Source organism: Strix uralensis, chromosome 4, assembly GCF_047716275.1.
Source record: "Strix uralensis isolate ZFMK-TIS-50842 chromosome 4, bStrUra1, whole genome shotgun sequence".
NCBI classification, from domain to species: domain Eukaryota; kingdom Metazoa; phylum Chordata; class Aves; order Strigiformes; family Strigidae; genus Strix; species Strix uralensis.
Window position 1 is genome coordinate 108,548,132 of NC_133975.1, and position 24,216 is coordinate 108,572,347.

Genomic DNA, 24,216 nt, shown 5'->3' on the forward strand with positions numbered 1-24,216 from the left:
GCTGGTGTAACGTCAGCTGGCAGTCTGCTCTGGCCAGGCTGAGCATGGAATAAAACCTGGGATCAGGGCTGAGACACAGGCAATGCACTGGCTTCTCAACACTGACCCTGATGATCTTCTCGTATGCTTCCTTCCCTGTGAGCAGAACTTCACATATCCCATGGCTGTGGCGGTAGGCTCCAGACAGTCTCTGTTAGCTGCGCTTCTTGCAGCCAGACACCATCAAATACAAATGCTAAGGGAAGGAAGCAAAGCCACCAAGGTCTTAGCAGTACAGTTGGAGCTGGGGACCCAATACATGTAACATTCACCATAGTGTCATCCCTCTCAATCAAAACAAATAGCAATGTATGCTTCTATCCCAATTGAATTTGGGAGAAATCTTGCAGTCACTTGCTGTTGTTCTTGTGGGGGACTTTAACCTCCCAGATATCTGCTGGGATCACAGCACAGCAGAGAGGGAACAATCCAGGAGTTTCCTGGAATGTGTGGAGGATAACTTCCTCACACAGCTGGTGAGTGAGCTGACCAGGGAAGGTGCCCTCCTGGACCTGCTTCTGGTGAACAGGGAAGAGCTTGTGGGGGAAGTAAAGGTTGGAGACTGTCTAGGGTGCAGTGATCATGAGATGATTGAGTTTTCGATCCTTGGAGAAACAAAGAGAGGGGTTAGTAAAACTGCCACCTTAGACTTCTGGAGGGCAAACTTTGACCTGTTCAAAAGACTGATTAACAAAATCCCTTGTGAGGCTGCCTTGAAGGATATGGGAGTCCAGGAAGGCTGGACATACTTCAAGAGAGAAGTCGTAAAGGCACAGGAGCAGGCTGTTCCCGCATGTCAAAAAACAAGCAGGCGGGGAAGGAGACCGGCCTGGCTAAACAGGGACCTTTGGCTGGATCTCAAGAACAAAAGGAGAATCTATTGCCTTTGGAAGAGGGGCCAGGTCTCTCATGAAGACTGTAAAGATGTAGTGAAGTTATGCAGGGAGAGCATTAGGAGAGCCAAAGCGCAGCTAGAGCTCAACTTGGCTACAGCTGTTAAGGATAACAAAAAATCTTTCAATAAATTCATTAACAGCAAAAGGAGGATTAGGGAAAATCTCCCTCCTTTACTGGATGCAGAGGGAAACATGGTAACTAAGGATGAGGAAAAGGCTGAGGTGCTCAACGCCTACTTTGCCTCAGTCTTTAGCAGTGGAACTGGCTGTTCCCTAGACACCCAGTCTCTTGAGCTGGGAGATGGGGAGGGGAAGCAGATTGAGGTCAGCACAGTTGAAGAGGAGGTGGTCAGAGACCTGCTACACCACTTGGATGCACACAAGTCTGTGGGACCGGATGGGTTACACCCAAGGGTGCTGAAAGAGTTGGCAGATGTGCTCGCCAAGCCGCTTTCCATGATTTACCCGAAGTCATGGCTAACTGGGGAGGTCCCATTGGACTGGAGGGTGGCAAATGTGACACCCATCTACAAGAAAGGCAGAAAGGAGCATCCAGGAAACTATAGACCTGTCAGTCTGACCTCGGTACCAGGGAAGGTCATGGAGCAGGTCATCTCAAGTGCCATTACAAGTCATATAATGGACAACCAGAGGATCAGGCCTAGTCAGCATGGGTTTATGAAAGGCAGGTCCTGCCTGACAAACCTGATCTCCTTCTATGACAAAATGACCCAACTATTGGATGAGGGAAAGGCTGTGGATATTGTCTACCTGGATTTTCGAAAAGCATTTGACACAGTTCCCCATAGGATTCTCATAGAAAAACTGGCTGCTCATGGCCTGGATGAGCGTACGGTCTGCTGGATCAAGCACTGGCTGGATGGACGGTCCCAGAGAGTTGTGGTCAATGGAGCTAAATCCAGTTGGCGGCCGGTCACAAGTGGTGTTCCTCAGGGCTCGGTGTTGGGACCATTTCTGTTTAACATCTTTACTGATGATCTTGATAAGGACATAGAGTGCATTATGCGTAAATTCACAGATGACACCAAGTTAAGCGGGAGTGTCGATCTGCAGGAGGATAGGGAGACTCTACAGAGACCTGGATAGATTGGATCGGTGGACCAACGTTAGTGGGATGAGCTTCAACAAGGCCAAGTGCCAGGTCCTGCACTTGGGCCACAACAACCCCATGCATCACTACAGGCTTGGGGAGGTGTGGCTGGAGAGCTGTCTGGAAGAAAAGGATCTGGGGGTTCTAACTGACAAGCAGCTGAACATGAACCAGCAGTGTGCCCAGGTGGCCAAGAAAGCCAACGGCATCCTGGCTTGTATTAGAAATAGTGTGATCAGCAGAAGTAGGGAGGTGATAGTCCCCCTGTACTCTGCACTGGTGAGGCCACACCCTGAGTATTGTGTCCAGTTTTGGGCACCTCAATACAAGAGAGGTATTGAGGTGCTGGAGTGAGTGCAGAGGAGGGCAACGAAGCTGGGGAAGGGCCTGGAGAACAAATCCTATGAGGAGCGATTGAAGGAGCTGGGACTGTTCAGTTTGAGGAAGAGAAGGCTAAGGGGAGACCTCATCACTCTACAACTACCTGAAAGGACATTGTAGAGAGGTTGGTGCTGGTCTCTTCTCACAGGTGATTAGTGACAGAACAAGGGGGAACAGCTTTAAACTCCAACAGGGGAGGTTTAGACTGGACATTAGGAAAAAATTTTTCACAGAAAGAGTGGTCAGACAGTGGAATAGGCTGTCCAGAGAGGTGGTGGAGTCACCATCCCTGGATGTGTTTAAGGGTTGTTTGGATGTGATGTTGGGGGATATGGTGTAGGGGAGAACTTTGTAGAGTAGGGCTGATGGTTGGACTCAATGATCCCAAGGATCTCTTCCAACCTGAATGATTCTATGATTCTATGAATTGCATCAGCCACACACACATATATAAAGTGCTTTATTGCAGCATGAGAATAAAGAATTATTCTCTATGAAATTTTGTCAGAATAAAAGACATTTTATATATATTATATATAAAAAACACAATAAACGTGAGTGGAAGCTTAGAGATTCATCACTTAAATAGCAGTGGGCTGGACAGAATCTTTGATGGGCTGTAAAAATAAACACTTGCTTAATATCTCCTTCTCCCAGTGTGTAAGGTGCTTGTGTGAGGAACAACACTGCTTCTTGTTTCTCATGCTCCAGTTCATGCCTGTATCATCCAAACCATAGAGGCAGCGAGGCAGAACAGCCACTCAGCTGTCAAACAGCTTTTAGCAGGGGGGCTCAATGCAAGGAATTTTTCTACATGCCCTTGGATGGGAACTTCATTTATTACAGCAATTAATAGTTTCTTTTTTGGGGTTAGACTGGTTGACATACCCCATATAAAGAAGAGGAGAGTGCGAATCCTGGGTAACAGTCCTTATTATAAGAGCACTTCCTCAGAGAGCAGTCAGCCTAACAAACAAATTGGCTGAGCTATTGGAAGTCTCCTTCAAGAAAGGGTGTTTGCAAAGCTCCTGTTTCCATGCACGAGTCCAATACTGGACACTAGGCACATTTAACAGGAGGTTGTTTTAAAGAAGTCTGTGCACTGATGGTAAATAAGCTCCTTTGAGAGTCTGCTGATGTTAATGATGACATATGATATGGGAGAGAAAATATGAAGATGCTTTACCAAATCACAGAAGGTAACAAGCTCATCCTTCCATGCCCTCAGCCACTCGATTTGTCTGCTTCCCATACAAACGCCTCCATGTCTGTTGCTGAGCCTCCCCACACACATCCCAGGCTCCCAGAACCAAGCCACCAGATCACTGCCACCCCCTATTGACCACCTATTAATGACCTACCTCTTTACCAGAAACTAGTGAGCAAATGACCATTTGGGTTAGGGAAATAGTTAAATAAGAATAATTCAGTGATAACTTCATTAATAATTTTGTTTTACCAGCAATGAAGTCTTAGGTGCTGATGACCAAGAAAGCAATATTCTATCAGTAACCAAGGCAAAAGGATCAACGTACACTCAACATATATAAGACACTGCCAGAAAGACTCTCCAAAGACCTATCAGACTGTAGACATTCACTGGCCCTGGAGAAAGCTCCGGCAAGAAGGACAGACCTAGCACAGGACAGTCAACCAAGGACCTCTGCACTCAGACAGATGTTTTTTTGTCCAACAGCATCCTGCAGAAAAACATTGGAGTAGCCAGCTGAATAAAACCCAGGCAAGACCAAAGCTCCAACGGAGAGCATCATGATCTGCAGACACCAGGTATTGATATTATTAGCACGTGTGTCTTCCTCCTTTGGAGCCACACTTGCTCGCCTGGCCAGGCAGCAAGCCTGAGGGCACAGGGTACACCCATAACTTGCTTCATCTGGGCTGCCTCTTGCTGGGGACCTGGGCAGACACAGCACGGAGCAGGGCCCGAGGCCAGCAGTAGACCAGAGAGGGGCAACGCTGGGGGCTCCCAGCAGCACCTGACTTGTTCCTATCCCCATGAAAACTTGGCTTGGTGCCTTTTGCTCCTCTCCAGCAATGGCATGAGTGGTAGTTGAGCTGCCTCCTGCCCCTGGCAGGGCTATGGGTGGAAAACGCAGGACTTTCTGCCGGGCCGTGTCACAGGTGCTCCCAAGCACTGAAACCCACTGTGGGGCTGCTGGGGAGTTGAGGTGTGGAGGCAGGCTCGTGGTGGGAACTTGCATGGGTGCTGCCACCCTGCTCCTCCAAGCACTGAGGCAGAGAGGCTGAAATGCACACAAGTGGTGTCCCCCTGTGCTGACCTCCTCTGAGGTCCACCCATGTCTGGCTTTAGCACCCAGTATTGCCTTTCACAGCAAAAACCGTGGTGGCAACACACTCTTGCCAAGGGAACCCAGGCAGCCAGTCTCCTCCTGTCCCCCCACCCCCCAGACCCATGAAACCCTGCTTAGCCTCTCCCTGCTCCTTCCCAACCGTGCATGCAAAAACCCGAGGAGAGAAGAGGCCCTGCTCTGTACCCATGGCTGGGACAGCCCTGTCCCTCCCTAGGAGGTTCCACCCCCCATTTCAGAAGTAGACCAGTGTGTGCCAGGGCAGGTGTACAGGCAAGAGCAGGCACCTCTGCCTGCAGCAGGCCAGCTCCTCAGATGTGGTGTGAAGACAGCAGGAGCTGAGGCCATTTCACCCTGCACACGCTCAGCTTTCAGGCTGCATTGAAAGATCATAGAGAATAAAAGCAGACGGGAGCAGGCCCCCATTCCCTTTACACCTCCCATGCCCTGCGGCTCCCCGCGCACCAGCCCAGGCACCCTGGGGTGCGGGACCACCCCGGGTGGCACAGTAGGGATCGCACTGCGATAACCTCCAGCGCCCTCAGAAATCTGAGGGGGGCCGAGGTACCCCTCTGAGGGGACGAGATGGATGGTGCATCTCTCCACTCTGCCTGGCACCAGCGAGGAGCCCATGAGCAGGGCTGGGGCTTTGCCAGGCTGGGCCAGGATGGAAGCTGGCAGTGGCCATGTCTCCTCTGAGCGTGGCTGAGGCTAGTACTCCTTGGCCTCCTGCAGCTGAGAGAGGTACTCCTCTTCAGCGGGGTTGTCAGCACACCGTCGCCCATTGTTGGGAGGCCGGACAGCGTGGTAGCGGCTCCAGTCGCCCTTGCAGAGGATCCAGGGCAGCATGTCCACCTTGTAGTGCAGCTCCGGGGAGAACTCTGTGCTGATGAGGTTGGGGACACCAGCCCCCTTGCCGCGGGTAATGAGGCGAGTGTGCTCATCATAGCAGCAGTGCTGGGCAGCCAGGGTGGTGCTGTCGAGGGAGAGCATGGAGCGCAGGCAGAAGCGCGCCGTTGGCTTGTAGATGTCCAGGCGCTCTTTGGGGCCACTGGCATCCCGCCATCGGAAGCTCTTGCCCTGCTGGTCATCCCGCAGGTTGACGGCACTGTAGACGGCCTCCAGTGGGTAGGAGCAGGGACAGCTGGGCAGGTCCGTCAGCACCTTGCTCAGGTACTTGGTGAGGAAGTCGCTCTTGCAGTTCAGCCACTTCTCACAGCTGTCCACCTCTGCGGGGGAGGGCACCGAAAGGGTGAGGGCATGCACAGTCCAGACCCCACTTTACCCAGCTGCCATGTGCCCATGGCCTTGCCAGCACCACCAGTGGAGCCTACAACTGCCAGGCAGGAGCAGCCAGGCTCCTGGGATGAGCTGGAGCCAAGGCTCTATCCCGAGGCAGTGACAGAGGGAAGGGGTTTCATGCTGGGGCAGAGCTGCTGCTTGCAGGGGCTCTGCCCGGGGCACCCATTGCTACATCAGCCGGGATGGCAGCATCCCCGCATGGGAGAGGCCATGTGGCGGGCTGGCCTCAGCCACTGCACCGTAAAGCAGGACCATGTTGTACCAGGGCTGGGAGGAACTGGGTTTCCCAGCATGAGTGCTGAAGCCTGCACATGGCAGTGGTTTGGGTGACTTAGGTCTGGACATCAGATGTAGGAGCCCTTGGCAGAGCTCTCCCCACCAGCCAGCTACACCCCCCCGTGGGGGCTGGCACTGAAGACCCCAGTGCAAGGCAGAGGCAGAGGCTGACCTGAGTTGAACAGCTCTGTGGTGTTGTCATTTTTGAAAGGTGTCTCGTCTGTGGGGAAGACCATTTCCCCCTCTGCTCCTTGAAAGGGAAAAAAAAAAAAAAAGAGCCAGGTTGAACACCAGGAGGAGTGGTGGGTTTTTTCCCTCCATAAGGACACCAGACACCATCCATCTTCCACCCCTTCTCCCACCACAGCTTTGGCGACACAGGCCTGTGCCTGGAAGGGCAGGCCAGCAGCAAGACATGCAGGGTTATGCAAATCCCAGTGGATGGAGCCAGCTCTCAGTATGCCTCAGGAGAGGATCTCAAGCTCCCAGTGTGAGAGAGGTGCAAGGAGTTGCACACCGAGCTGGACACCAGCTCTACCACCCTTGGGCCCCATGTAACTGCCTGGGGAGCTATGAAGCACCATCAGAGCTTTTTTGTGGAAACAAACCCCCCCAGTCATTAGTGCAGATCACGTTAAACATAACTAGTTCTTGCAGCATGAGCAATGCCCAGCCCGCAGTGGTGGGGGACCAGCCCACATCAGGGTCAGACAGTGCCCAAGCACTGATATGGCCGAGGGCTCACCAGGGCAGCGTGGCAGGTCACAGGTCCTTGACTCTGTTGCTGTGCAGGCGTAGCCACAGGACCGGGTCCTCTTCTGGTTGCCACTGCCACAGGTGATGCTGCAAGGGGACCATGGGCTCCACTCCTCCTCATCTTCATAGTCTGTGCACAGCAGGGAGAGGCAGAGAGCGGTGGACTTCAGCAAAGCCTCAGCAGGAGTGGAGCCAGCAGCCACCCAAAACCTCCCTCAACTCTGCCCTGTCCCTGGGATGCCCTTCACAGGGACACAGGGCCAGAGCTGCACAGGGCACACTGAGGTGCCCAGTCACATGATGCCAAGGGCCAACCCTGTCCTCGCTGGCAACCCTAGGGAAGCAGCCCCCGAGCAAAGGCTCTCATTCCCACAGCTTTGCTCATGGTTGTACTGACCCAGACAGGCATCGCTGCCCATCCCCATCCTCACTGAACCTGCCCAATGCAGTGGCCATGATGCTGAAGCATCATGTGTTAGCAAAGGTTGACTTGTTTTGGGCTCGTGGCCGGGAAGCTGCAGGAGGGAACTGTTGTGGTGCGTGGTGCCCTGGCCTGTCTGCCCATTGGCACCTGCCATCTAGCCCTCTGCAGCTCCTCTCCTGGGAGGTGCCCAGGTCTGTGGCAAAGGCTTCTGGCACTGGTGTCACCGCAGGGACCCGAGTAGATGGCAGCAGCACTTGCCATTAAACATTTACACTGTATTTCTCATCTGAGCATGCCTTTGCTAGAGTCCATGCTCCAGTCTGATTACATGCAAGGGCAATTCCCGCTGAGACGCTGGCGTGTCTGACTGCTGGCAGCCCCAGCTGGGTGCCAGCCTTCCTCCTTGGCATGCTTGCTTATTTTTTAAGTAGGAGCTGAGCACCAGCATGCTGTGATCCCTGGTGCAGAGCTGCTTCCCCTGCAGCAAGACAGGGCTGCAGGTCAGACAGGGCAGGGGAGGGCAGTGCTGGTCTGCAGGGCAGCTGTGTTTGTCCAAGACTCACCGTAATTATATTTTTCCTTAAAGATCCAGTTCTTCTGCCCAGGCCACTGCTGGTCCCAGTCACCTCCCACTCCACTGAGCATGGACTCCTCCTCCTCATACTCTGCTGTGTAATCTTCCTCCTCCTCTTCCTCCTCCCTGTCCCCCACATCCAGGTTGTCATCCTCTTCTTCTTCCTCCTCCTCCTCCTCCTCCTCCTCCTCCTCCTCCTCGTCCTCAGCAGGGTCAGTGTATTCCCAGAAGAGGGGCCAGAAGAGGTCCTTGTGGGACAACCACTCAGAGGATGTCAGGGACCAGTCATTGCTTGTCTCCTTCAACAAGTCCATCTCCATCTCAGCCTGAGGATCATCCACCACTTCGATGGTCACCTGGAGGCCAGATATGAGGCAGGGCAGTGAGCTGGGACACAGTCCTGGGACCATGCACTGGCTCCCAGCCCAAGAGGCCAGATATGCTTTGGGCTACAGGACCACGTGATGAGGGCAAGAGGTCTCGCCTCATCTGGAGGGATGGAGCAGGGGCAGAGCGGGAGGTGCAGGGGGGCTGGTGGTCACCCACAGGAACCAACACCGCCCTCAGAAATTGAGAGGTCACCCCCATAACTCCTATCTTTGCTCCTGCTCTACAGGGAGGGGCTGGGGGGGGGCAGGAAAAAGGCCATGAGCAAATTCCTCTGGCAAGGAGCTTGTCCGTGCCAGGTATTTGCATCTGGTCGTTACCAAGAAGACAGATGGCAGCGGCCACATGGACCCCGCTCATGAGATCTTTCCTCTTAGGGGACCAAATAAGGCTGGGGAGCACATGTGGTGCTCACCTGCATTCCCCTGCGGCCCACCCAGACCTGCTCCCTACCTGGATGTTGGGGTTTTGGGCACTCAGGTCTACGTTGGCTAGCCCTGGCAAGCTCTGCAGGTCCAGCATGAAGGGCAGGCTCTCCTCCTCGCCAGTGCCACCGGGCTGGGGCACTGCTGGGCTTCTGACAGCCTGCTGAGCCATCCCACGGCGCCTGTGCCGCCGCAGGCCAGCCTGCCCGCTCCGCCTCAGCCCCCGCACCTTGCCCGATGGCAGCAGCTCCTCGTCCCCTGCTGAACGGGGGTCAGACGAGGCAGAGACCTGGAGAGGGAAGAAGCAGTGAGAACATCTCCTGAGGGTGGCTGCTCAGGGAACAAACTGCTGCCCAGCAAAGGTGGGTCTGGTCTCCTGCACCAAACAGTTCCTCCATCCCACCTTACTGCAGCATCAGGGCAGCAATTAACATGTTAATTAATCAAGTTAATATCCAGTGGCCTGTGCTGTGCCAGGGCTCGGCTCCACAGCACCTGACAACCTACAGGTCTACTCAGGTTGGTGCTTCCCATCCCTGCGACCACCCTCTCTGCACCCCTCTGCCATCCCGTCACTCACCTCACCTGGCTTTCCGCTTCTCACTCTCCCTTTTTCACCATCATTTGGTCCCTGGAGATGGGTAATGGCAAAGGCTGCTTCTGGTCACGGAGTTACCAGAGCTCACGTTTAATAATTTTATATATTTAGAAAAAAATTTATAAAAAGGTTTCATGACAAGGGGTAAAACCTCACCTAAATAAATTGTTCTGTGGTGTCAATATTAGGGCAGATGACTTCAAGCAACAGGTTTAATTGAGATTTCAGATGCTGCCCAAAGACTACCACAAGGAGGGAAAGAAACTGCTGGTAGATGTAACCCAGCTACCTTTATCTCCCTAGGTAAGGGGAGATGCCCAGCCGAACAGGACAACAAAACTTACTTGCCAGTCCTGCCAATGGCTCTAACCGTTGCTGCCCCTGTGGTGGCATATGGCGCTTCACAGCCAGCCCTGCCCAGGAGGTGCAGGGGGAGCAGGCAGGGAGCCTCGTCAGGGCAGCAGCACCGGCTGGCTGGGGGCATGGGGAGGTGGCCAGCAAACCCTGCCAAATGGCCGGGCTCGCGCTGAGTTCCCACGTTCCTCGTTCCCGCGTTTGGCGCGCGCCGGCATAAAAAAGCGTGAGTCAAAGGGCCAGGAGGCTCCAGTGCGCCCGAGAAACCGGAGATGGGAACAACTGGCAAAGCCCTCCCCGCAGCACGGGTTGTCCCCAGGAAGGTCTGCGGGGCCCCGCAGCTCGAGGCTGGGAGCGGAGGTGCCCGAACCCCCAGCATCTCCACCAGCGGCTGCCTATTTCTGGCTGCCCAGCTGAAACCCCCTTTTGTTCCCAAGCTCTAGCGCTTTGCGCCAGCCCAGCCGAGAGCTGCGGGATTAATGAAGAGAGCAGCGTGACCCCTCCCCACAGGGGGACGCAGAGAGGCATTTCTACCTGCAATTAGAGCCAGATGGTTTGGGGTAGGACTCCCCTCCCTTTCATCCTGATCACTGGAGCACTTCAAAGGCAGCTGGAGCCTGGCCAGGCTCTCATGAGCGCACACAGCCTGTCCCCAGCCCTGTGCCCGCACATCAAAGCCCGTGACCCCCCCATCCCCGGGGGAGGGAAAAGAGCAGCAGGGACGCTGCTGGTCCCTTGGCTGCTGCCCAGAGCAGGCTGGACACGGGGTAGGGCCAGTGACAGACTTCACCAGATGGGCTTAGAGGAGAGAGGGCTGTGGGGAGGAGGGAGTTTGTGCTGCCCGGCAAGAGTGTCTGGGGCTCACCCTGGCCAGGAGGGCTCCTGTGGCACTGCTGGCAGCAAACGTGGGCACAGAGTCTTCTGCCTGCAACTTCCCCTCCCAGCTCCCTCTGCCGCTGTCCAAAACCACAACGGTTCTGAGAAGCATCCATGGGAAGGCTCTGCCTCTGCCTGTCTCTCAGTGCTTCAGCCCCTTGCCAGGTCTCCTCCTGTGCCCCGGGACTCTCTGGCAGGGAGCATGGAGGAGCCCAGGCAGAGCAGAAACAGCAAGGGGGACTGAGCAGGCAACCTGGCCAAGTCCTGGTGCTGGCTGCACGACACCACCTGCCGATGTTGGGTTTGCTGCCAGCTGCGTGTGCCCAACGCAACCCCTGCACAAGGGGCTGCCAACAGCCCTGCGAGGCTGGCGCTCCTGCCTAATTTGCAATGAGCTTATCAGGGCTGAGTAAGCTTATTTCACAGACAAGACAAATTTAATACACTTGGAAAGCAAGGTCTTTTCTAGCAACAAGCTCACCCAAGGACATAAGAGCAAGCGAGCCAGGAACAAACTCGAAGTCTCCAAACTTATACTCAGTGCCTAATTCAGATTTTACGCCCAAACAAGCTCAAGAAATTCAGAGTACTATTCCCACAGGGAAAATATAAAACTGCCCCAGGGGAATTGGCTGCAAGAGTATTGCAGGGCGAACAGAACTCCCTTGGCTCCCAAATCCTCTGGAGGTGCAAAGACCCTGGGGTGTCCACCCTGTATGGCCCAGAATCCTTCAGTGACAGTCACTGCACCGTACCACCCAGCCCTTCTCTCCTGCTAATGTCTGCATCACTCTGAAGCTTTGTTGGGTTAAAATTTGTCCCTGCATCAGAAGATGTCCCTCCTGAGCAAGGCCCTGCTCAGTGCCCTGCCCTAGATGATCAAGCCATGGATTTTAGCAAGGTCCTATGAGGCCCAGTGCTCCCTCTGGGTCAGACCATCCATGGCATTGTGATCCTGACGGGCAGATGTGTCTTTTCCATGTCACCAAGGGGCTCCTGCCAGCCACGCAGGCAACTGCCCTTGAGGGTCGCAGTCCTGCCGTGTGACACCCACTCTTTCCTCTGCCCTGCCCAGCGAACAGCTGGATAAAGCCATCAAGCCCGGAGATAAGCCACTGCAGTACATCAGCTAAGGGAAGAGAAGAGCTGGCCTGTCCATAGTGAAAACTCTACTCCCCCACTCTCCATGGAGTGCAGCAAAAAGGCTGCAAACTATTGCAGAGCTGGTTGTCAGCAGCTCCCTTCTCCTTCTGCCACCAGGGAAGGACACGTGCCACCAAACCACAGAGGCAGAGAGCGCAGTGCCAGGAAGCCATCAGTATCTCGCAGCCAAGCTCCACCCTTCTCCTGTGACCAGCCAGCACCAAGAAAAGGAAAAAGCTGAAGAGAGAATTGCTGCAGCTTCTCCTGCATACACCTGGGACATCCTGCCTGGCTGGGAATAAGGCTTTCCAGGGCAGGAACCTGAGAGAAACTCTGGGACAGCACTTCAGGAAAGAGCATGCACTTTCTGTTCATGAAGACCCTGTTTAGAGTGAAGGCTGTAAGCAGGATCACACCTGCCTCCCTACCAGCCCAGGAGCCCTTCCCACATAGTCCAGGCATGTAGGACTGACCCCACACCTTGGGGCACAAGCTCAGCAGAGATTTTAGGAAGGGGAAGGAACCTGTCAGCGATTCACCCCAGTGTCGTGCCTACTTTGTACATAACATGGGCAACAGAATGTATGGAAAAGGTATGGGGAAAGGTCACACATCATTTCTCTAGAGACTAAAGGCTGATATTTTCCCATTTCTAGTCCATATGATTCTATTAAAATTGCTCAGAAATCTGAAGATGGCGAAGATAGCAGCTGCATAACCATTTCAAGGGATGGAGACTTTTCCAATGGAAGACCTGTACAATTCAATTTGTTTGTCACATTAAAAAGAGAAAGCAATGACTTGATTTCCCAGTTCTTTAAATCAATAATCCATCAGGCAGCAGAAACTCTCTAAGCCAGAACAGAAACACATAATAGGAACCAATGTGTCTGAATCAAAGCCAGACAAATTCAACTGAGGAATAAGGATCATGCTTTTAACACCGTAGGTGATTAACTACAGGAACAAACTAACAAGGAAAGTGACAATATCTCTTGTGGAGACAGTCAAACCCATGTCGCTGGGCTCAACACATATGTACCACATCTGTACTAGGGAAGAAATTCAAGGATCTAATGATTTCTTCTGGTCTTAAAATCTGCAATTTTGCTATAAACTTCTCTAAGACTCCAAATTAACCTGGGTTAAGAAAGCAAATGACTGACATTCACATGCTGCAGCTCTCCCATAAAAATGATTAGAGACATGACATCTCAGATCCTATAGCAGTTTAAAACATGAAAACATCAACAGACTAGTCCCTGTGCTGTGCTGCCCTTTGGCAACCAGGGACACCACTATGCTGCCACCACAACCACAGGTACTTGTCCCTCCAGTGCATTCCTCAGCATTGCTGTAGGCGCTGCAAGTTACCAGTGAACCCACTGGCAGCACTCTTTCTAACTAAGGACATCGCTGAGCAGAGCTGCTCTTCGTCACAGGGCTAAACCAAGCCAGGTACACTTGAGAGAACTCCCCAGGGAGCAAAGCACTGCTGGAGTCTGTGCATCAGCCCATGCATCAGCAGAGCAAAGCAAGGGAGTCCCTGGCATAGGATGAGCTCAGAAGATGCAGCTTCCACCCACACCTATCCCAAGCCAGTTAGTGAGTGTATAAACGTTCAGCTTGAACCAAAGAAACCTGTGCACATGGGAGTCAGATCAGAGGCAACATCCAGGCTGTGCTTTGGGCTTGTTAACACTGCAGTGATGAAATTGATCTATTTGCTAAAGACTAGTATTGCACTGGGCTGTAATTATAACAAACGGTGTTTTTTGTTGCTTAATCATTATTGCTTGTGTTAGGTTTCCTTTGAGCAGTTTTACCATGCTGTACTGAAACTAGAACCCACCAGAAAAACTGCTGATCTTTTCCTGAATAGAGATGAGTCTACACAAGCATCTTCCTACTCTTTCCCCCAAGCTCTCTCCAACATTATTTTAAAATCTGCTCTGCAGTTTGTTGCACACTTGCCCACTCATGAATTAGCCAAGTACAAAATAGAAATCAGAACTTTCTCTTACTTTTCTTTTTTTTTTTTTTTACCATAAAACTGTTCCCTCCATATTCACCTAAATGAGCTGCAAAGATCTGGAGAAAGCTTTCCAAAACAATTTATCTTTGGACTGAAACCGGGCAGGAGCAACTCCAGAGCAGGGATTTATTATAAAGCTATAGAAGGAGAGGGACGCTGGTTGGTTGCTTCAGAAGGAAGCCCAGCCTGTCTTGGGGCAGCCCTGGGGCTGTAGTTTGCAGAAAGGTTCAGGGCAGTTTTTGCTGGTGCGAGTGGGAGAAAGGGGAGGTTCCTCCAGTGCTAACAAGTAACACTGTTAAGTCTCTTTAACATAAAGGAGGGTTGAACAGCAGGATAATCAACAGGAACAAATGCAGCGGGTCACTCTGCCTCCCTCCCATAGTGGCAGGCATGCTCTCTCCTTGATGACCCTACCACAGACATGATCAAAGAAAGGGCTTTTTTAGCCCAGTTGGCTGAGACCGCCTTTAGCCCCCCAAGGGCTGTAGTTTGATCCTCCTGGCTAATAACCCATCCACTGGCACATAATCCATCTACTGGCACAGTCTTTCAGATGGAAAATCCACTGGATGCACATCAGGCAAGTGACCTCTGCTACCCACCAGCTCATCACCCGCTTAACGGATTTCCCAGAACTGTGCCAAAGCACACCACGCTTCCAGAGGTGTCAAGAGCTGGGTGGGTACCTACAGGAAAATGGGGAAGGCAAAGATGCCACCCAGTCCCTGTTACTGTCTTTAAGACCTTCCAAGCCACAATCCCAACGATCAGACATAACACCTTTAGACTTATAGGCAGGTGGTTTAGCAGGAGCCACCACTCAGGGTTTTGACAGGTGAGCTCTGGAAGATCTGCTGGAGGTAAGTTAAGGCAGTGGATGCCTCCAGCTGCCTCCCTCATCTTCTGCCCTGGGTTACACTCCTGCCCACAAAGGGGCTGTGGCACAAGTCAAGAGCAGGACCAAGATCTCCCAACTGCTCTACTCACTGGTCCACCTCAGGATCAACTCATACGTGAGTGCTGGTTTTGATTTTTTAAAAATAAAGACACAGGCATCTCCCTTTAGTTTTTGGGAAAGCTCTGTAAATGACCGTGGAACAGAGAACACGCTCAGTTATCACGCTTACGTGGGCAGATCCTGTTTAAGACAGACCAGCAGGAGCCAGCAACAAACTGTGGGCTGTGCAGATAATTATTATGCCCTCATGAGTGTAATTTTCACACAGTTATCAAAATACTTTAGATCATATGGAACCACTCTCTTTTTTAATTAGCTTCATCCCAACTGTCTTGAGTAGGGAGCTGCAGGAGGCAGCATCAAAGGCTCTTCATGTCTCGTTTATTTTCATGTCTCACAATTGCGATAACTGTAATCTCAAAACTCTTTCCAAGGTCAGTGACTCGGATGCCCTTGAGGCAGAGCCAGCCTTGGAGCAGAAGACACCACAGCATGGAGAAGCAGCAGCATGCAGCACCGCGAGAAGCAAGGACATGGCATAGTTGACTTTGTGCAACACCAAAAACGGGGCATCTGTCCAGGCTGCCGTCAGTACTCCACACCGCATGTCCCCATCCACACAGTGCGGCCCCTCTCACCATAGCTGGCTCTCCTGTGGGCACACCGATGAGTAACTTGCCCGTGGCATCCTCAGCCAATTCCCCAGGTCACTTGTGACACAAGAAGGACAAGTAGGAGCCTGGTGGCTTTTCACCTCTCACCATGCCTGGCTGTTGCCCTTCTCAGTGTCACACACAGGTGCTTCTCTACCATAAATAAATATCTTCTCCCTTTAATGCTGAAACAAGTACTGTAAAATCCCCATTTTGCAGACAAAGAAAATGACCTTCTCCAGGTCTCTCAAGTAGCCTGTGACAAGGCCAGGAATAGATGCAGGTCTCCAATGTCATACTTGGAGAAGGCTCTCAGGGAGGTCCACCACAGCTCAGTTTCTCCTCCCTACCTGCCCCCCAGGAGGGACTGCCCTGCCTCCCACACGGATGCACCACACAGGCCTTCCAGTGGAGAAGCTGGGGCATCTGGTTAGCACCACCGACATGTCCCAGCACAGCAGCCGGGGCTGTCTTCACACTGGAGACTCTGCCCAAGTGCGCAGGTCCAAGGGCTGACCCTTGACAGGTGGTGCCTGCTGCGAGGAGCCCAGCCAGTGGCAAGGCACCCTTACCTGAGGAGGAGGGTACCCCTGAGACCTCTGCTGCAGCCAGGTCAGCTGGGAGCTGCTCATATAGAGCACAGCAGTGGGTACGGGAGCAGGGCCCCCGCAGGAACGGTATGGAGAGGTCCCCTGGAGAGATGAACAGACACACATCCATACCCTCTGGTGCTCCCTGGCAAATGCTGCTGCTAGGGCACATGTTTTCTGTTAGCATAGTTGAACTGTAATACGCATAAGCTCTTAATGCATCAGACTCAGTTGCTGTTAACTTGTTCCAGCTCTAAACCCCATGTGCTTCAGTAACCATTAACTTGTTCCAGCTAATGATCCACATTTGTTAGCCTGCACACCGTAACTCTCTGATTGCTCCAGCTGCTGCTTCCTTCCCCGCCACAGCCCAGGCAAAACTGCAAAAGGAAAAAAAAACCCCAAAATATAGCAAAGCAAGTGCAGAAACTGGAGGGATGAGACCAATGTCAGCCTTCCCTACCCCCCCCCCAGCCTGCTAGAAGAGGTTGCAGTGTGCGGAAATACGGGTCAGGCAGGAGCGCAGGAGGCACCCACTCCCCTTGTCCCATGCAGGGTGCACAGGCTGCCCCCCACCATGCAGGCAGCCAACCAACCAGATGCAAATCCATCAGGGATCCCTTCAACGACAGCCAAAATGGGCTCCTGAGCTGGACTCGGAGCATCTCCATGCCCTGCACAGGAAGGGATCCAGGCAGGGATGCTGCACCTTGGCTTCCCAAAGGGGCAAAGCAGGGGTGACTCAGCCAGCAGCCCCTGCCCCAGGTGCTTGGCTGCAGCTCCCCAGCTCGGGGGCGAGCTTGGCTCCCCTGCCCAACCCAGTGGCAGGGTTTAATGACTCCCACATGTCAGCGTGGGGTGGAGAAAGGGTCTCAGGGTAGGGAAACCTTCCTCTGCAGCTCCAGTCTGTGTTGTTCATAACTCACTTGTTCATAAGTTTTTCCAGGACAGTCCCTACTACTTCTAAGTGCCTCACCAAGAAAGAATTACTTTTTTTTCCCCCACCAGATGGGAGCCTGGGGCTTGCAGGGCTGCAGAGGCAAGTCCAAAGACAGAGGAAAGCTAGGGCACATCAAAACAAGGAGCCCCACTTCCCCAGCATCTTAGCTGCCATTGACCTTCCACTTCTTTTTGGCTGGTCACTTCCCAGCAGGACCTCAGCTGTAATCCCAGAACCAGTCCCCAGGGTGGGCACAGACGTGCAATAGCCAAGCTGTAATCCTGGATGGGGGGGAAGCCAAGCTGACCCTGAGATGCCCACAGCACCTCTGGGCAGCCCCACACCTCCTCCACTGGAAGCACCAGGGAGATGCTCTCCAGGAGAGAAGAACCAGATGCTCCCCTAAGGGGGATCTTTGATTTTTAAGGAGCAGACAGCTTAACCATGTAATACAACCACAGTGTCGCTGGAGGGGAAGGGGTGGGGAGGAACAGTGGACGTGAAGACATCTGTACAACACCTTGTCTTGCTGGGGGTGCTGCACGGCACAGCACAGCTGGCCTCCCCTGGCATCCTGGCTGCTGCGGGTGAAGAGGAGGGCGGGGAGGGCAGCAGGACAGAACGCCAAAGTGGGGGGGAAGAGAGGACATCCCGGGGAGGTGAAGAGATGCTGATCCTACACTGGGGGGGCACCTCCAGCAGCACCTCTCAGCCATCCTGCAAACACTGTCCCCTCCACCAGCGAGTGCCTCAGGGCTTAGCTGCCAGGAAAGAGCCAAGCCTGGCTTGCTCACCCCCAGGCTCAGGCTGCTGGGCTGGGATGGAGGACAGCTCACCTGAAGGGCACTGTACCCATGCCATGCGCCAGGCTCCTGCTGTGCCCTTCGTGACGGAGGCTCCCTTGGCTGGGGACACGTTCTCAGCCCTGCCTCGCACCCCAAGTCCTGCACACTAGCTAATGCCCTGGCAGACTGGGCCAACCAACAGCTCCTAATCCAAGATAAACCCACGTCTCACCACCTCTTCCCTGCACGCATGGGCACTTCCTGGATGTCTGCAGCCAGGACCTCACCTCGTGCCTGTCCGGTGGTGCTGGGGGCCAGCAGAAGGCAGCAGTTTACTGCATTCTGTTCCCTTTGAAGCTGTATCCTTCCCCTGGAGACTAAACCAAACTGCAGCCCAGAAGGCATTACTGTCCTTCAGGCCAAAAGCCACCTGGGACTCAGAGGCAGGTAGATCACCATCTTTTTGGTGTATTCATCTCATAAGTACTGAGATGAAGTATATCTCATAACAGTTTCTCAGATAAGACCCAGGAGTCCCTACACAAAGGGAACATGCAGAAACTGAACTGCCTGGAAGCAAAACCGTGCAGGCTGACTTTTACAGTAAAAAAAAAAAAGTCTTTGCACTTTTGCAAGCTTCTGTCTGAAACAGGAATGTTTTCACACCGAAACATGGCTGCAATCTCTTTCCTGCTTCTTCACTACAAGCTCCGGTATTTTATACAAAAACTGAGCCTCTGGCTGACAACATTTGCTTTGGAGGAGCTGGATGGCATGGGTCACCTTGCTGTTGTGACTGTAGCTCACACTGTCCTCAGGCTTTCCTATGGGAAGTGTCCAGGCATCTTGTTTTGGGGATTATTCTGACTGGAAGGATATTTATTGATACTGTGGAAAACAGAAGATCCTTGGTTTGCATTCCCTACTTCTAAAACACTGACAGAAGCAAAGCAGAAATTAATCTCCAGCACACTCCCTCCGTCACCTTGCTGGGCTTGGAGAGACCGTGGTTGGAGGCAAGGTGAGTCCTCCAGCCTGCCTGTCTTTAAGGAGGTCTGCAAGAGCCGGACACTTTTGGGAACCTAGAGGGAGGCTGGGCAATGCCCTGTGGAACGATTTATGCCTAATCTCTTCCCCTTACATGTGCCTTTTACAGGAACCCCTTTGATGGTAACAATGGAAATGCAGCAGACCTATTTGTGCAGTGAAAAGGGAAGAAGCCCCCTTGTTGGGCAGCTTCCCTACACCCGGCTCCCCTTTGTTTCTGCTCCTGCCTCAGCCCCAGGGCGGGAGGGTTTTCAACTGTGTTTACTAAGATAATTTGGCACTTCTCAAAAGGAAATTTGCTACAAAGGGCGAAGTACCTCCCTACGCACAAAGAGCCCCTTTCAGAGCGGAAGGATGCTTCAGTGCACATTTTGTACCCACAAATCCGACCTCCGCCAAGGACAAAGCCAGGGACAAGAACGCTTAATTGCTGAAGAAATGAAAAGGTAAAAAGCACATCCGCAGGCAAAATGACTCTGCTACTGACCACAGCCTGCAGTGGCCCTGGGGACCTGGCTGTGCAGGCCCTGGCTGTGTAAGCAGCCAGCACCCACCCCACCACGCACTCGTGCCCCAGCCGAGCCCTCCCGATGGGGTGGCAGTGTGGCGAGGTGCCCCCACAGGGGGCAGACATGGTTGATAACACAAGCTGGAGATCCACAGCAGGGCAAGATGGCTCCGGGGAAAGTGAGATCCTCTTCTTGGCCAGACAGCCCTGGGGGAGTCAAGAGGCACCAAGAGCTGGGGGGAGGCACACGGGAGGAGGGAGGCTCCTGTGACCTCGGTGCCTGCGCAGGTAGGAGCCACCTGCAGGCCCCTGCCAGCCCATCACCCCAGGGGTCTCCAAAGGCAGTGTGTCTAGGCTATGTTAGGGCTCCCAAATGACAGGGCTACCCCGACTTACACTCAAGCCCAGCTGATACTTCCCTTTAATGCTTTTTATCTAGTATAGCCACACCACATCGTCTTGGAGCTCCTTTACCCTCCACTTGCTGGTATCTCCAGCTAGGCACCATGTCACTGCTATACACTTAATTCTCAAGCACTCCTCCGCACTCAGACTCCCTGTGCACAGGACAAGCTGATTTAAATCAAGACTGCTACCAATGATTTTTAATCAGCAAGCTTGGTGTAGTCCTTCAGTTTTAAACATAGTTTCCCATCACTACTCTTGCTGCCTGGTGTAACCAGTAGATAATACATACTGTTGTTAATAGTTTCCCTATTTCTCAGGGGCCAGGAGCCAGTCATACCAGGTGCTGTACAAACCCACTGATTTGCAGCCAACTACAGCCCTTATGCTACGCTCGGTATTTCTTTTGTTGCCCTCCGTTATCTCTTACCACAGACACCAGATTTGCTTTGCTCGCAGCCTCAGACCAGGGGAACTCCAACAGCAAGCTCCAGTCTGGATTCTCACCCTGTCCCTGCCCTAGCCCCGCAGTAACACTCCTGGGTCCCTTGAGAAGCTTGCTGCCATTGCTCTTTGGCCCCTTCTCTCAGTGGTTCCCTCCTGCGAAGGAGCATCCACCAAGTCCACCGGAGCTGGGCTGAGTGGCTTGGACCCTCCATAAAACACTGCTGCCTTGCTCTGCTGCATCCCACCACAACTGGGACACTCACTACCAACACCCCCATCGCCGTTACCACTGGTACTATTATTTCTATGCACAGTTATTGAAGCGGTTGTCTCGGTTCACACAGATCTAATCACTTCTAACGTTTACATTTCTATCATGTTAGAACATTTGCTATTTTCTATTTACTAGAAGAGCACTGGAACCGATCCGTATCAGTCTGAAAGAATCCAAACAACTATTAACAATGCTTAAAGCCAATATTTTGAAACCCAGTGAGTTTATTAAAACATATTTTGCATTTAAACCCCCTGACTTCATAAATAAACAAAGCATTAGGCAATGTGATGAGCTGTCCCTTGTCTCCACAAGGGACACAAGCTTTTCCAAGTATTCAGTTACCCAAATCTGAAGAGCCGCTGGTATGGGTCAGCACTTGGACATGCCACATTTCTGCCCACATCAGAGTGTCATGCATCCAACCTACAAAAGTGCTTCTAAAAAACCCTGTTGTACACTTGTCTGCTGCTTTGGAGCCCACCTGCCTTCCCAAACATTGGCAAAAAGCCTCCGAATGAGCAGGTATCTTCTCTTGTTAGATTTAAGTCACAGTTTGGAAAGAAAGTATTCTGCCTTTCAACTTCCAGACAAATAGACTGAAGAAACAGAAAATATTCTCACTACATCTGTTGCTTATGCTGGTCTCAGCGTAACTCAGGCAAAGTTTCTGCACAGTGTCACATCTGAGAAAATCTTAAACACAAGTGCTTGCTCCTTTGGTAATGGCTATAAGTAATGGATCCTGACTGAGGTACAGGACTTTGGGACATACTGATAAGGCTATTGCCCAAAGATGAAGCATGTGTTCCCTCCATCCTTCCTGCAATTAGAAAACTTTCTAACTCAAGAATTTACTGAACATCTTAATGGCTTTAATTTTTCTAAATTATTTTAGTATAGAAATGCGACTGTGAGGCTCACTACAGATTATTAAAATTCCCATTCAATTCTAACCCAAGGAAAAATGCTTGCTTTGAATAAGGATGTTAAATTAAAATATGTCCAAGTTATGTAATTGCTTAATGGTTTTGATTGTCTATCTATTCTGCTCTGTCATTTCTATTTTTCTTCTCCCGGCCCCCTTCATTCTACCCACATCTGTAGGGCATTACCCATAGTGTAACCAATACTCCAGCTGTGGCTGCCCTGCTGCCATAGAGACAGGACCTATCAGCACTGCAACAGGAACCATCTGTGTGTATGACCCAAAATCACTCTGGATTTTTTTTTAACCACCATACTGCTGCGCTTGTGCTCTCCGCTTTAGTTCAAACAGCCGGGCATGACTACTCCAAATTCTCCCCTGCATGCACCAGAAACAGAGGATTTCCTCCCAAAATGCAGCTAGAAGACACAAACCAATACCTACCGCTTTCTCCCTGCCATGCGAACTGTGCAGCCAGTACCCCGAAGGATGCAGGGTGTGCATGGGAGCACCAACAGACCCCCAGAGGAATCCATTCTTCATCTTCCTCCTTGCTCCTAACCTCCACCCTCAAACCTTTGCCTGTGAACTTCTTGTATGTTTGTATTTCTGTGAGAAGCAAAGGGGACAGAGGCTGCGCTGTGTAAGTGCCGTATGTGAGCTTTGGCTGGCCGCACAACGCTCCCCATTCACAACCATTCACAAACTGCGACTGCCAGCAGCTTGCCTTGCTTCCCAATGGATTTTAGACATCAGATAAAAAGGAGCCTGAGATTGTGCTGCAGGGTCCCGTGGTGGGGACCTGCACAGCTTGCTAACATGCACTTTGTCCCTATCCTATGCCCCCTGTCACAGGGCTGCAGTACTCTCCTGGATTTCAAGCGTAAATTCCTACTCCCTCTGCAGCCGGAGCCCAAGCACACTCTGCCTGGCATTTGTCTGGCGAGTGAACTGCCATCTACATTTGTGCTTGAAGTTTCACAAGCAAAGTACAACACCAAAACAGTATTACCAGCGCTACAACATGTAACATCCCCAGCAGTCCTGTTTGCATCTGCTCGCTCCATGCTCCAGTCAAAACCATTACCAGGCTTGACTGGTGGTACTTGGCTGGACGCAGCCTGTGCTCTCTCTTGCCCGTTGGTCAGGCTTTCCATGCAGCAGATTCCTTCTTCACACTTGTTCCCTGGATTTCATGCTGGAATGGAGTTTAGCGCATCTGATGGGAGCTGCTGGCATGACTCCTCCACAGATCAGCACCGAGTTTTGGCAATAACTAGCAGTAAGGTATATTCCCATCACACCGCACCTCCTGTGTCAGTCTACTGCCACTGCAGATCAAACCTGCTGCTTCCCATACTGTTGTGTATTGCCAACAAGGGCTGAGCTGCTCCTACCCTGTCCTGCTCAACCTTCTCCTATCACCACTTTTCCCACTTATTCCTTTCAGCCACTTTCAGCAGTAGTGTTCTTCAAAACGGTGTTTTTTTTAAACACAGCTTTGCTGCCTGAACCACTTTTTCTTCAGAGAGCAGTTTCAGGATGGAAACTGCTTGCTTTAACCATTCAGTTGTCTATCTTCCTTAATCAAACCCTTCTCCCTGCCCTCCTGGTAGTTTGTTTCTTCCCCGTTGCCTTCCTGTCATCCCCATCAGGTCCCACCACTTGGTTCCCAGTCTGACCAGTGCCTCACTGCCTGCTGGTTTCCCTTTCCATGATGTGTGCTCTTAAGCCAGCGCTGGCCAGGATCCAGGTCTCAGAGGAGCGAGAAGCGCAGCCCCGGGACTGCCCCCCACAGCCTGTAGGGGCTCCCAAGGCCACCTGCCCAGGGGACACACTAATGGGCGCAGGCAGCCTGCCCGGGAGGCACTGATGGAGCACAGGCTGCCTGCCCGGGGGATGCTGGACGGGGCGCAGGCTGTCGGGATGCGAACGGAGCATGACCACTCTGGAATCTGCCCCAGGGTCGTCCCAGCGGGAAGGAGAGATGGTGGCTTAAATCTGTCACGTCTTATTTTTGCAGTAGCGGAGTTTTGGAGTTCCTGGCAAGCCACCAACCTTGCTAATTTTACTGCAGGTCGGGTTGTGGCCGGACTCCTCTCTCCTACGAGGGATTTTGCCCCCTGGAGGCAACGGATCTTCCCGGGCACTGGGTCAGGGCACTCGGCCCCGATCTCAAAGCACCTAAACCGGCCCCTTTCCTGCAGCCTCAGTCCAATGCAAAGCCCTGAGGCTACCTGAAAATCCCGGAGGCCGGGAAAGGGCTCTGCCCCTCCGCGAGTGAAGAAACAGCCCAGAGGAGGGGGCACGAAACGCTGCTTCTCCCCGCTGCTGCTTTTCCACGCGGCGCTCCAGGCGGCCTGGCCGCGGGGACATGTGTTGGATGCTGCTCCCTTCGGGGATGCACAGCCGCCTCCGAGGGAGCCCCGACGACTGCCCAGCTGGCCGGCTGCCCTCCTCAGCCTTCCCGGACACGGGAGAGGGTGCGGAGGCTGAGGGCTCACCCCAGCACCCTCCTCCCAGCTCTCCATCCTCCTCCCAAAGGCTGCCTTACCTCCGTCAGCTTGGAGCTCCTCTCCTTCGGGCTGTCGCTGGGCTGTTTCCTCACGGGCAGCCCTCTCACCGCAGCCAGGAAAGTTGCCAGAAAGACGAAGCCGAGGATGAGCACGACTCTCCCTCTAATCAGAGGCATCTCTCCCTCCCTCTCGCCCCACCTCGCCCGCCCAGGGCAGGCGGCCCGGCAGCACGCCCGCCCGCAACGCTACAAACCCCGT

The 24,216-nt window shown here is 52.8% G+C and overlaps 1 protein-coding gene across 1 annotated transcript; it reads right to left on the reverse strand.

Moving 5' to 3' along the window:
• Nucleotides 1–4,923: 4,923 nt before the first annotated feature.
• ISM2 (isthmin 2) lies at nt 4,924–24,134 on the reverse strand. The gene is made up of 6 exons (XM_074868501.1): nt 23,997–24,134; nt 8,930–9,190; nt 8,079–8,445; nt 7,081–7,221; nt 6,508–6,585; nt 4,924–5,986 (listed from the first exon to the last, which is right to left on the reverse strand). Exons 1-6 carry the CDS (start codon nt 24,132–24,134, stop codon nt 5,469–5,471), a joined length of 1,503 nt encoding a protein of 500 aa, XP_074724602.1. The 3' UTR covers nt 4,924–5,468.
• Nucleotides 24,135–24,216: the final 82 nt, after the last annotated feature.